Here is a 14,304-nt window from a genome sequence, read left to right as displayed (position 1 = left end):
CAAACCAAATTCACTTGTTAGCTGAATCGTTAGAGTTTTTCACACCACATAGTATATCATATCTTGAGATAACATTCCAGTGTAAGAAACAGATGCATTGCTGTTTTTCTCACCAGGTGTTTTACCATCTTTCTTCTCCCTGAGTTGTCTAGCTAACATCTGATATCGGACCTGACATCATCCAAGTCCTCTGCCAGATTTCAACTTTTACATATGTTCTTCTTGCTTTCCTCCATCCATTTTACTTCCTCTTTCACTTGGTGGTACATTTACTTGTCTAATCACTTTGTCCTCAACGTGAATGGATCCAGTTTCCAGAGTGCACTTGTTATGACTAGGCTTCACATTGACAATGAAACAATCACCTAAACAATGACAGTCAGATACTTTTAAGCAAATGTCAGGGAAAAAGAAAAACTTCTTTTCCATTGAAGAGTATCTGTACTGCCAGAACAAATGTACAATAAATGTCAAACCTATTATTAAGCCTCTTGACAAAGTTCTTGAGCTACTCTGTCAAGATCTTCATGCTTTCTAGCATGATTTACTAGCTCCATCATTAAAATGTGACACAGTTATTGCTAATCTTCAACCCCATTTATAGAACCTCTGTTGATTTCACTAGACATCAAACACTGGTTTCTTATCTTATGATTCAATATGAGTAAACTGTAAAATGTGATTTCCATAAGAAAAAACGTAAAGGACCAGATGTAAATAACAGGTTGCATTATCCATATGGTAAATAATCGACTTCATATGAAGCAGGCCTTTCATAATCTATAACAGCACTGTTTTCGTCATTGAAGCCATTATTCTTGTCCAAAATACGGCTAAAGTATACTTTGTGCAGTACAGCAACAAATGGAGTCTTTTCTTCTATTTAATAGTAAATTACCATCATAAGCCCCTTCTTACCTTAGTATTCAGCTACCTTCTCTCAGAAGTACATCAACTTGAATTTAATCAGCCACTCCCATAGTTTTATATCTGTTTCTCATAGCAAGTTAAATATCCTCTATTGCAAGTTTTTAATTCTGTCAGGTATACAAGGCTGTTCATTTTAAGATTTATTGTTTAGTTTATTTAATATTTAGAGATTATTTAATTTTTAAAACAAGAGCATCAAAAGTTATTATCTTAAATGCAATAATTATGAGAAGTTTCATTACATAATTGTGTAACTTGTACATTTTGTGTGTAGTTTATTTGTTGTGCTAGGCTTTTGTAATATTGTTGACGTCATTTTACTTAAAGCCTCTTAGTTATTCGCATTATGTGTAATATTATTGTTACTAGAGAACAAAATATTTCTAGATTTTTATGTCATATGTTGTAAATAGTGCAGATATAAAAGTTTAGCTAAAGAAAGTAAAATGAAGTTAGACTGTATAATTTATGATTTAGTTGTAACATAACAAAGTATTTCTAAAGTGAAAGTTCCACAGCTTGTATAGCAATACCAAAGATAGAGAAGAATAATTCATCTTGTCAGTTATGTTATAAAGTAACTGAACCAGCCTGTGTGGAATTTTGGTATCAAAGAAAGTTATTTGAAACTCTGGATACAACTGTAATAACTAATAGTGTAACAAATTTTTTGTTCATACATTTGACTTGTTTTGAATATAATATTTTAAAATGTTGTATTTTTTGTTTGCTGTGAATTTATTGCTGAAATTTATCGCCAATAAGTCACAAACAACTTGGCAGCTATTTCAGCACACCTCTCACAGAAAACGTCCTATAAGTTTATGCATACAGTACTTCAAAAGATGCAAGAATTATACAAATTAAAAGTGGTTGTGTTGAAACAGCATGAACTTACCTATGAAGGTTGTTCTTCAGAAACTCAGAGAAGTCAAATCTGGCACTGGAAAAATTTCATCTTTTTCATACTTAATGGCAAGAATAGTAGTACTAGGGCTTACAAATATAAATTTTGGCAAGGTAGGAGTCATCTTCAGCTAAGAAAGTTTAATTATTTTTTACAGAATGGTTGGCTTCTGAAATCAGATATTGTGGTTGAAGTAAATATAAGTGATTTTAAGAGAAAGCTTTATATTTATATAAATCTTGTATCTATATAAATCATAATGGCTGGCTTTAAGATTTCTATTTTATTCCTCTTTTAATTATTTATTTAAGACATTTAGTTTAGTGATGGGATAGCCAAGATGGACCAATAGATTCTTTGTTGTCCCTAAATATTATGTCATGATGTGATAAACTGTTCAGTTTCTGGAACATATATGGCCATACTTCACAAGACTGACAGACATAGCCAAGTGTGAAAATAGTTTTGAGGGAGTAACAGACCTACTAGTACTTCAACAGTTCATAATCATAAGCTCAACTGACATGTCACTATTCCTAAAGGAGAGGGCACCAAAATATATGGATGAGATCAAGTTGACAGAACAGTGTATGGAAGACTATAAATAAAGGATAACCAGAACTAACTTGATATGAAACTAATGGTGACTAACCAGAATCACAATACTATCAAAGAGATGAGAACTCAACAGAAAAATGTGATTCTATGTTTATTATAAAATGGGGCACATTGAAAATGAGTGCAAGTTTACATCCAACAAAAAACCAGCAGAAATCTCAACATAAAGTAGCTAGAGCTAACTACAAAGATGATGCTGGCAAGAAACAAGAAAAAGAGTAACTATCATCATGGATGTTACTGCCAAAAGAAACAGTAATTCATCAGCTTCATCACATAAAGTAAATATTGTTTCCATGATTAAACAGTGCATGACTTATGGTCAATTCAAGTTAGTAAATTGGTCAACAATGCCAGTAGTGATTGGAGAGTGTGACAAACATTGAGAAGTGCCAACAAACCAGAACATGCCAGCAGGTAAAGGCTAGTGAAAGCCATATAAGATATTTGGTCCAGCAGAGAACTTGTCTAATATCTAATGGCTGCATGAGAGGCAAAATATGCCTGTGTCTGCTGAGTGATGGAACAGTGATAAAGTTTTCCATAGCAAAAATAAGGGTGGGTACTGCATAATATGTGAGATACTTTGAACCTAGGTATATGAAGGCACCTATCTCCACGTTGATGATCAGAAATATAATAGGAAATAGAGGTTTGTATGAAACAAACAGAAAGGAAACTGATAATGTATCTGCAGTTGCCAATAAAGCTCAATAAACACAAAGAAAGGAAGACATCAAACCCTTGCAAGTCTCAAAAAGTGGCATCTTCAATGTAGGTTTATAGGAACTATAAGAAGCATAGAAAAAATCTTTCACAATAGAAACTTTGGGGCAATATCCAGGAGAAACGTGAAACGTTCAAACACAATTAAAATAACCTAAATGTTTTTATTTTTACAATTTATATGCAATAAAAATACAACTTAGAATACAAATTCATTAATGAAAAATTATACATATTTTCTGTCAGAAAAACCTAATTTTATTTTTCAAAAGGAACTTAAATGTTTTAAATAACAAAACATTAACAAATCAACAACAGATGTTACCTACAGTATTTGGGATTTAATCTGTAATGTTATAGACAAAGAAACCATAACTACTGAAGATTTAGATTATAGATGATGTTAAACTTTCCTTGGACACACTTCACTCCAATTTTATTTTTTGAAAATTAAAAACTGTTGGTATTTACCATGTTAGGTTTTCCTTTGACACACTTTACTCCAAGTGTTTTGGTGGAAATGAAAAATTGTTGGTATTAACCATGTTAGGATTTCTTTGGACACACTTCACTCCAAGTGTTTTTAGTTATTGTGTCTTAGATAGATAAGCAAATATGTATATACTGTAAGTTAATACATTAGGCTGGAACTATAATAATACAAGCATTGCTTCATATTGTACAAAATAGTCTATGGCTTACAAAAATTAAACAAAATGTGTCTTATTGTATCGGCAGAAAAGAATAGTGATGTTTGTAATGTCTTAAGTCTTTGTGGTAAAACAAATTTCATAAAATATAAAACCATCTAATAGATTTTAAATTATGTTTACATAAAACAGGTAACGATAAAATTAGCTAAAATAAGTTTTTCAAAATTCATAAAATGTGGCATTACGTTGTGCTAGTAACATTATATTAAAACCATATAGTGGATAATCAAGGTTCAGGGGTTACATGATTGTCTCTCCTCAGAACAACAAAAACATATGCACTGCATCCTGGAGCCATAGTAGTGTTAACATAGAAATCCCACTATTTAGCTCAATAAGAGTAAGAAATGAATAGGTGGTAGGTAGTACTGGCAATCTGCCATTCCTGTAAGTCTCTTTTCAAAAACCTGAATTGCTAGTACATATAAGTAGCTTTGAACAAAATTAACATGCAAGAGATCACATAATTTAAAATGAGTACAAGAAAATAATACATATAAACAATATAGAATTTAATCTAAACATTTAAGAAAAGTAACAATAAGCAAAATGATTTTCACTTACATTTAAACAAATAAAGAATACAATTTACATGTGGACAAGGAAAGTTATTGTAATGTAACATATACTTAAAATAGTACAATATACATGTGGACAAGGAAAGATAAGGTAATGTAAGATATACTTAAAATATAAATACAATTTACATGTGGACAAGTAAAGTTAATGTACTGTAAAGATATACTTAAAATATTAGTACAATTTACATGCGGACAAGGAAAGTTAATGTAATGTCAGATATACTTAATATATTAGTACAGTTTTCATGTGGACAAGGAAAGTTAATGTACTGTAAAGATATACTTAAAATATTAATACAATTTACATGTGGACAAGGAAACTTAATGTAATGTGAGATATACTTACAATACTAGTACACTTTACATCTGAACAAGGACAGTTAATGTAATGTGATATACTTAAAATATTAGTACAGTTTACATCTGAACAAGGACAGTTAATGTAATGGTAAGATATACTTACAATATTAGTACAGTTTACATCTGAACAAGGACAGTTAATGTAATGTAAGATATACTTACAATATTAGTACAGTTTACATATGAACAAGGACAGTTAATGTAATGGTAAGATATGCTTACAATATTAGTACAGTTTACATCTGAACAAGGACAGTTAATGTAATGTAAGATATACTTACAATATTAGTACAGTTTACATATGAATAAGGACAGTTAATGTAATGTAAGATATACTTACAATATTAGTACAGTTTACATATGAACAAGGACAGTTAATGTAATGTAAGATATACTTACAATATTAGTACAGTTTACATATGAACAAGGACAGTTAATGTAATGGTAAGATATGCTTACAATATTAGTACAGTTTACATCTGAACAAGGACAGTTAGTGTAATGTAAGATATACTTACAATATTAGTACAGTTTACATATGAATAAGGACAATTAATGTAATGTAAGATATACTTACAATATTAGTACAGTTTACATATGAACAAGGACAGTTAATGTAATGTAAGATATACTTACAATATTAGTACAGTTTACATATGAACAAGGACAGTTAAGTAATGTAAGATATACTTACAATATTAGTACAGTTTACATCTGAACAAGGACAGTTAAGTAATGTAAGATATACTTACAATATTAGTTTATCTTTTCCCAGTTTATGGATCCAGAAGTACTTTGTGGTTCATTCTTTCTAGATGTTTTTAATTTCTTAGAAATTTTCCTTAATAGTCAATGACTGTTTTAAATTTTCCTTCAAAGAAAGGAAAAACATGAAAGTTTCAAAAGTTAGGAAACAATACATTTGTGTTAATAATTAAAACAAATTTCACATTCCATATGTTGTAGCTTAATTTATAAGCAATACATTTGTGTTAATGACTTAAACAAATTTAACATTGCATATGCTGTAGCTTAATTTATAAGCAATACATTTGTGTTAATGATTTATACATATTTAACATTGCATATGCTGTAGCTTAATTTATAAGCAATACATTTGTGTTAATGATTTAAACAAATTTAACATTGCATATGCAGTAGAGTAATTTATAAGCAATACATTTGTGTTAATGATTTAAACAAATTTAACATTGCATGTGCTGTAGATTAATTTATAAGCAATACATTTGTGTTAATGATTTAAACAAATTTAACATTGCATATGCTGTAGCTTAATTTATAAGCAATACATTTGTGTTAATGATTTAAACAAATTTAACATTGCATATGTTGTAGCTTAATTCTTGAAGCAGCTTTTATTATAGCCAGAAGTCTGAAAAATTAGGCAAAACCTGATTTGTGTGTTTTATAATTAATAAATGAGGACAGTTTGGTGCATTTTATGTGAAACAATAGAAACATATCTCTATATATACATAACCTTTGACAACTGTGTATATAGACTGTGGTTTAATACTCATGATACAGCACAGGTAGTTCATTCTGTAGCTTTGTACTTGACTACAAACAGACATACAAAGAAATTATACATATTTTTCAAAGAAAGGGGACCCTCTCTCCAACACTTATAAAGAAAATAAACAAGAAACTGCAGACCTGAAAAAATACGTTTTAAAAAGAGGAATCATATTAAGCACAGGTGTAACTAAAGTCATTCAACACTGAAGAGAAAGCTGCAGCAAGTGCATAAAACTGTCCTCATAATGTAGAATAGCAGGGATCTTTTATCCAGAACTGAGTTAGCGGTGGACAAAAGAACAGTCCCCTTGAAAATGTTGTTATTTTTTTATATCTTAAATTAGATAACAGACCATATATTCTTAGAACACACTCAACAAGATCAGTTCAAGTGTGATCTCAAATCCTAATTTTAACACTGGCTTTCATAAATACCTGAACTTTTTATTATTTTAGTTGCATCTTCTCATAAAAAAGTGTGCACCTGCTGTAGTTTCCTACATCTTCTCATAAAAAATGTGTGCACCTGCTGTAGTTTCCTACATCTTCTTATTCCAATTAGACTAGAATTAGCCTCTTTTTTTTTTCCACTCCCTATAAGTGGAGAGAATTGCAAGATTTAATTTGTTTGGGCAATATAGTGGAGTATAGAAGCTGAAAAAAGCAAAGTTAGGTTCATAGTCATGCTTAGATGGGCAGAAAAGACAATCTTTTGTTGAGATAAAGCTACACTGTGAGAGTAAGTAAGTGTGTTTGAGAAGTAACTATAACAACTACCACAGGGAACAAAGAAAGAAAGTAACTAGAATAACTACTATAGAGAACAGAAAAATATAGTAACTACATCAACTAGTACAGGGAACATAAAAATAAAGTAACTGGAACAGCTGCTACAGAGAACAAAGAAACTATGACAATTACAACATAGAACAGAAAAACACAGTAACTAGATCAACTACTATAGAGAACAAAGAAATAAAGTAACTAGAGCAACTACTACAAGGAAAAAAGAAACATGATAATTAGAACAACTACTATGGGAAACAAAGTAACTAGGACAACTACTACCAGTTACCAAATAGTAGATGGAAACCTCCCTATGCATGGCCCCCACATAATATGGAATGGCCACCTTCATTCTTGCTAAGAGAATCTTTCTCACTATTCCATCACTCAGCACACAAAAATATATCTTGACTGTCATCTGATCATCAGATACTATATTGTTTCTTATTGCTGCACTACTGTACCCAGTCTCTTATAGGATTTTCACTTTATTTTCCCCACCATCACCTTCACCTCTTGGCATGTTGTGATTTATTGGCACCTTATGATGTTTGTCACATACTCAAATAACTACTGGTAATGTTGATCCATTTGAAAACCTGAAATGACCATCTGTTATACATTGTTTATTCACAGAAACAGCACATATGTGAAAAAAGACTTTACACTATAGGTTATTACAGTTGTATCTATAACTGTAAATAGCTGTCTCCTTTTCATCATCATCCACATGAGTGGGTTCAATTACTTTAAAACACCCTTTGTCAAGACAAATTATTCTCCTCTATCTCTGTTATTACCATACAAGCTGTTAAACTTTTCTCTCTTACTTTTACTAACTTTCCATACCTGCAAGTATTTATAACATGAAAAGCAAAATCTAGAAATATCTAGCTCTCTAGTAACAATAACATTACACATAAGATAAACATTTAGACGCTTCAAGTAAGATGTAATCAACAATTAAACAACATACATAACTCATACAGAATTACACAACAATACTTGTTGCAACTATAATTTTTAAAATAATTGACTTTTAAGACTCGTTATTAAAACTAAATAATCATTAAATATTAAATCACTAACTAAACTAATTAATAACTTAAATTAAACATTATTGTATATCCAACAGTGTTAGGGGAATTGGCAATGTTGATATATCCTCTTCTATCATGCTTAATGGTGAAAATAGTAGGACTATGGAACCCAAGTATAAATTTTTGAAGGGTTGAAGTAATATTCAGCTAGTACAATTTTGGCCTTTTGAATGGTTTGCTTACAAATATGGCAGATGCAGTAAATTTAAGGGAGTTTATGGTAAGTTTGTTTGTTTTTGGATTTCGCACAAAGCTACTCGAGGGCTATCTGTGCTAGCCGTCCCTAATTTAGTTGTGTAAGACTAGAGGGAAGGCAGCTAGTCATCACCACCCACCGCCAACTCTTGGGCTACTCTTTTACCAACGAATAGTGGGATTGACCGCCACATTATATAGGCTGAAAGGGCGGGCATGTTTGGCGCAACGGGGATGCGAACCCGCAACCCTCAGATTACGAGTCGCACGCCTTAACACGCTTGGCCATGCCAGGCCGTTTATTTACCGGTAAGGGTTGGTTTTCAAAAAGTTTAGTTTATTCACTACATGGGATGGCCTAGATAAACTAACAAATCCATTTTTGTCTTTAAATTGCTATATGACTTCTATTGCAACTAAGTGATGCCAAAATAAAAAAGGCAAATATTTACTTGTGCTTTATGACTGAACTCTTCTTTATAAGAGTTCAAGAATCTATATCATTATGACCGATAAGACAGAACTTAATTTAAACAGATAATTCACTAAGCTTGTCCACAGAATTTAATACCCATAGCACCATTAACAAAAATGCAAAGCTTTTTTTTATCATCATAAAGTAAAGTTCAGAAAATCTTTCAGTGATGATAGAGCAGTTCAATAATTTGAAAATAAAACGTGTATCTATATTCATTCATTACATATGGGATGAAAATAGCAATGGTTTCTTATTCTACTTTTTAACATTTGGTCAAACTTATCTGTTTCCCATGTTACTACATATCAAAATTCCAACTTTGGCTCTGAAAATACAACAGTAAAAGTTTGTGTCTTGTAACTAAATAGTTCTGTGTATTGTAAACACAGTCAATCTAATGAGTTCTGCTATTGAGCGTAACTTTCCATTAGCAATGACACTTCAGCGACATGTGACATACAAAGCATAAGGCCTATAATTAAATATCTGCGCTTCGGGGGTTAGGTTACTGGTGTATTTATTACGCTGGCATTAATGTCCTTGTTAGTAAGTTGCTATACGTTTTTCAGTAAAGTTTGCGCTCTGACCTACGTAAATGTTAATATTACATTAAATATTACACTTAGCATAGGAAAGAAAATTGTCATGTATATAAAAATTCAACGTCACATTTTTGCCAAAACGCAAAAATTGTTATAACATATTTGTTTGCAAAATATACTTGTTGAGATGATGCATACATGTCCCGCTCGATAGTAATATTTAAATAAAAAACAAAACTAATATTAAACACATAGAAATATGTAATTAATTTTTATATATATTACTCAATTTGTAATTACATATTAGAATAGTTATCTATGTTATTTCTAATAATTATTCAGGATTTATATAATTTTTGATAATTGTTAGGGGCTGTTATTAATGGTTAAGTGTGAAAATGATGGCTAAAAACTTAACTTATTAACGATAATAGATATTCGAGCAGAACTTGCGGAACTACTAAAACCAAGAGCAGAAATTGCAGTACATGTTTTTTCAAAGAAATAATCACTGGATGGTTTTTCATTTCACGTTTAAAACGGTTTATATAATGATGTGTATTAACTATTGTAGTTACTACTAACTATAAAAGTTAAGTCTAGTACTAATAGTAATACTTTTTTGGTTGGAATTATATCTTATATTACTAATAGTTGATAGCAGTTGGTCGTTAGGAATGATTTTTATATTCGAAAAAGTTAAACACTACGACCAGTAATACAGCAACTTTCATGTACAAACGCGGAAAACATTAAATTGGAAAATTCCAATATTCCATTTCTAATATATATATAAAAAAAGAAAAAAAAGAATTCTAACTGCCTATTGTAACTTGTAAGTTCTCAAAGAATTTTAATGCATTTATTTATGTGGAAATTACAACGTTGTCTTATATTGTGGGTGGTACCTAATGTTAGTTTAAACAATTTTTATTTAAGTATAAAAGAATTAGACTTGTACTGTATACGACTAACATCATACTCGTACATAGTACACTTTGTAAGAAGTTAGGTTAATATAAGGCAGAAGTAGCACATCGATTGCTTTTAATGACAGTGAGTGCCATGTTTTAATCTGTTAAGCATCCCACACATTTAATATAATTAGCAACTTTAATTTATTGGCCATTATTTCATCTGTGTCAGGGATGTTAAAAAAACAATTAAAAATCCTAACTAACACTGAACCCTGAAGCACCCACTTGTGACATACATATAATTTATGAATAACAAAAAAACGTACTGACCTGTGTAGGCTGTACCATCCAGTAAAGTAAACTTAAAAATTAAACACACAAAGCCAGTACTTGTCATTCAAATATTTATCAAGCCTTCCTTTAAACTATGTTGGATTAGCTGCATATATCACTAAACTCTGTTTCTCAGAACACTTTGTTTTCTTCTATCTGACTATTTCAAGACAACTACATCTCTAAATAGGGTTACCCAGTTATTCTTTTTTTTTTTTTTTTGTCTTTATCAAAAACAAGGGACCACCACCTTGTCATAGTGGAGAACTTGCATGTCTCTGTTGTCCTGGTGTCTATGCTGACAGAAATCTTTTGCTCCTGGCTAGGTCTTCCAGGCCAAAATGATCAAGGATAGAGGCCTGATGAAGCATGGTCACCTTCTCCTCCAAGTTTGGCATAGGGTTAGTAACTCCATCCCTTAAAAATTGTTTATTGCTATAAAGACTTCAGAAAGTCATCAGTATCACAAGACTTAAGGTGTCTCTTTAGGAGTAGAAATGACACAAAACATCCAGTACCTATTTCACTAATTAATCTTCAGGTAACTATACCACCAACCTGTAACCTATCTCTCTAAAAGCCTTAATGGAGTGGGAGCCAACAAATTTTAACTCCAAAGACAGGAGGGTCACTATTATCCAATGTTATGAACCCATAAACAGTGTGAAAAATAAAGCCGAACAGAGACATCAAAATTTTATTGAAGATATGAATGCCAAGGTAAGCCTAGATAACACTAGGAAAAAATGTGTCATGGGCATCCACTATCTTGGAGATAAACATGAAAATGTAGAACCCTTCACAGACTTCTGCTTTCTTGTTGATGTTTACAAGACAATATAGGAATCACAGACTTCTGGTTCTTCATTGATATTTACAAGACAATATAAGTATCACAAGGTATCACAGACGTCTGCTTCCTCATTTATGTTTAGAAGACAATATAAGTCATGTGAAAAAATTAGGATACCCTATGAAAGACTGTGTATTTTTGTGTAATTCAACAACTAATAAGCATTGTTACGTTCGATACCAGAACTAACGTCAGAGAAAAAATGGGAACATTCCAAATATCCTTCGTCATGAACCTCTAAGTCTCTTGGCCTCTCTAATAATGTAAATACAGTCATGTGAAAAAGTTAGGACACCCTATGAAAGCCTGTGTATTTTTGTAACATTTGTGGATATATAGATATTTAATTTCAATTTCAACAACACTGAGAGATTATAGGAATATAACTAAACAATTAAAACTGAAGAAAACACTTTTCAAGATCTTCTGTAAATGTAATTCTACAAAAATGCATATTTTAACTGAGGAAAAAGTTTGGACACCCTACCTCCTAATAGCTAGTGTTACCCCTTTTGCTGAAATAACTGCAGTGAGATGCTTCTTGTAACCATCTACTAGTCTCTGACATTGGTCTGAAGAAAGTTTGCCCCACTCCTCAATGCAGAATTCTGTCAGCTGTGAGATGTTTGAGGGGTTTCTTGCATGTACAGCCCATTTCAAGTCACCCCACAGCATCTCAATGGGTTTAAGATCTGGGCTTTGACTTGGCCATTCCAGGACTCTCCATTTCTTAGTTTTCAGCCAGTCCTTGGTGGATTTGCTGGTATGTTTTGGGTCATTGTTGTTCTGCTTCAGCTTTAATTTTCATACAGATGGTCTCACATGATCCTCAAGCACCCTCTGATACACAGTAGAATTCATGGTGGTTTCTATGATTGTGAGCTGTCCAGGTCCTGCTGCAGCAAAGTAGCCCCAAACCATGTCACTTCCACCTCCATGCTTCACAGTTGGTATGAGGTTCTTTTCCTGGAATGCTGTATTTGGTTTATGCCAAACATGTCCTCTGTTCTGGTGTTCAAATAATTCAATTTTGGACTCATCTGTTCAAAGAACATTATTCCAGGAGTCCTGGTCTTTGTCTACATTCTCTCTAGCAAACTTCAGTCTGGCCTTGATGTTTGTCTTAGAGAGCAAAGGCTTCCTCCTTGCACACCTCCCATGCAAGTTAAACTTGTGCAGTCTCTTTCTGATTGCATAGGCATGCACTTTCACATCAACAATAGCCAGAGCCTGCTGTAGGTCCCGTGATGACATGTTAGGGTGTTTGGAGACCTCTTTTAGCATCTTGTGGTCTGCTCTTGGGTGAACTTGCTTGGACGACCAGACCTGGGCATGTTGGCAGTTATTTTGAAAGCCCTTGTTGACTATTTTCTGGACGGTGAAATGGCTGATTTCAAAATCTTTTGGGATCTTTTTAAATCCCTTACCAAACTCATAAGTGCTCTTTTGCTCTCACCATGGTGCTCACTCTCACTTCAACAGTCAGGAGCACACCAAATTAAATGTATGAGGTTTAAATAGGGGAAGCCTCATTCACAATGCTGAGTAACAATCTTCTAATCACATGCATCTGGTGTGATACACCTGTGTGTGAGTTGAGCCATTTTAAGTGGGTATAAATGTGGGGGTGTCCTTACTTTTTCCTCAGTTAGAATATGCATTTTTGTAGAATTACATTTTACAGAAAATCTTGAAAAGTCTTTTCTTCAGTTTTAATTGTTCAGTTATATTCCTATAATCTCTCAGTATTGTTACAATTGAGATTAAATATCAATTTATCCACAATTTTTACAAAAATACACAGGCTTTCATAGGGTGTCCTAATTTTTTCACATGACTGTAGGTATCACAGACTTATGCTTCCTCATTGATATTTACAAGGCAATATAGGTATTGCAAGGTAGAAGGATGAAAATACTACATCAATCATATCACCATTTCAAGAGAGTGAAGATAAAGGCTACTAGATGTCTGAGTGAGGAGATGAGTGGATGTCATTTTTGACCACCATCTCATACTTGGAACATTGAGAATTAAACTGGGGATCTTAAAAGACACAATCAATGAATATCACCATAAGTTTAACACTTTAAGACTCAAAGGTGCAGGTAGTGAGGGAAACATTTACCATCACCATACAGAATAATTTGCTGCTTTTAAGAAATTAGTAGAAGAGAAGCTGTTGGATAAACTTTAGATTCTTCTGAAGCATGCTTGAGTGAAGACTTGCACGGAGGTCTTAGACAAGTAGGAAATATAACATGAGGAATGGCTGTCAGCTGAATCATTGATTGCTATGGCAATATCAGAAGAAGATATAGAAGAAGGATAATTAAACCAGGTACTACTGTTTTGAATAATGAGGTAAAAAGAAGTGCAATAGAGTACAAGAAATACTTCTGTGATAACATTGAAAAACAAAAACAGAAGAAGCTATAGACAAGAAAGACCTCAAGAACACTTTATAAAACCACCAGCCCTCTTGTTACAAAAAGAAAGGGGACTTGTTTGAAGCAAGTAAAAGTCAAAGAAGAAAACATGGCCATAAAGGGGCATGTACAGAGATCATGATTGAATGAGTATTTCTATGAGACATTCAATTGACCACTTCTAGTTTTAAAGCTTAACCACTCACCTATGTTGGTGATGGTGTAAATCATGTGTTAAACAGTGAACCAGGAGGGGTGGGGTGGAATACAGTGGTCACTCACACTGTTCCTTGATGG

General features: G+C 32.4%; 1 protein-coding gene across 5 annotated transcripts in view; it reads left to right on the top strand.

Annotated features, from left to right (window-relative positions):
• The first annotated feature begins 9,860 nt into the window (after window positions 1–9,860).
• The window catches only part of LOC143250453 (chromatin modification-related protein MEAF6-like), a 46,250-nt gene continuing 41,806 nt past the window's right edge, over window positions 9,861–14,304 (top strand). For 3 of the 5 annotated variants that reach the window (XR_013028198.1, XM_076501007.1, XM_076501006.1), the window contains exons 1-2: window positions 9,866–10,017; window positions 10,966–11,126. Coding sequence is in view for 3 of the 5 variants with exons in the window: in XM_076501007.1 (XP_076357122.1) it covers window positions 11,067–11,126 (60 nt within the window). In the remaining 2 variants the exon portion in view is untranslated. Of the gene's footprint in view, window positions 10,068–10,965; window positions 11,127–14,304 lie in introns of all 5 variants that reach the window. The other 2 variants (XM_076501008.1, XR_013028199.1) reach the window with 2 other exon arrangements.

The sequence above is a fragment of the Tachypleus tridentatus genome, chromosome 5 (genome assembly GCF_004210375.1).
Source record: "Tachypleus tridentatus isolate NWPU-2018 chromosome 5, ASM421037v1, whole genome shotgun sequence".
In the NCBI taxonomy this organism is placed as follows: domain Eukaryota; kingdom Metazoa; phylum Arthropoda; class Merostomata; order Xiphosura; family Limulidae; genus Tachypleus; species Tachypleus tridentatus.
Note: the sequence above shows the minus strand (reverse complement) of the source record. Positions and strands in the feature narration are given on the sequence as shown.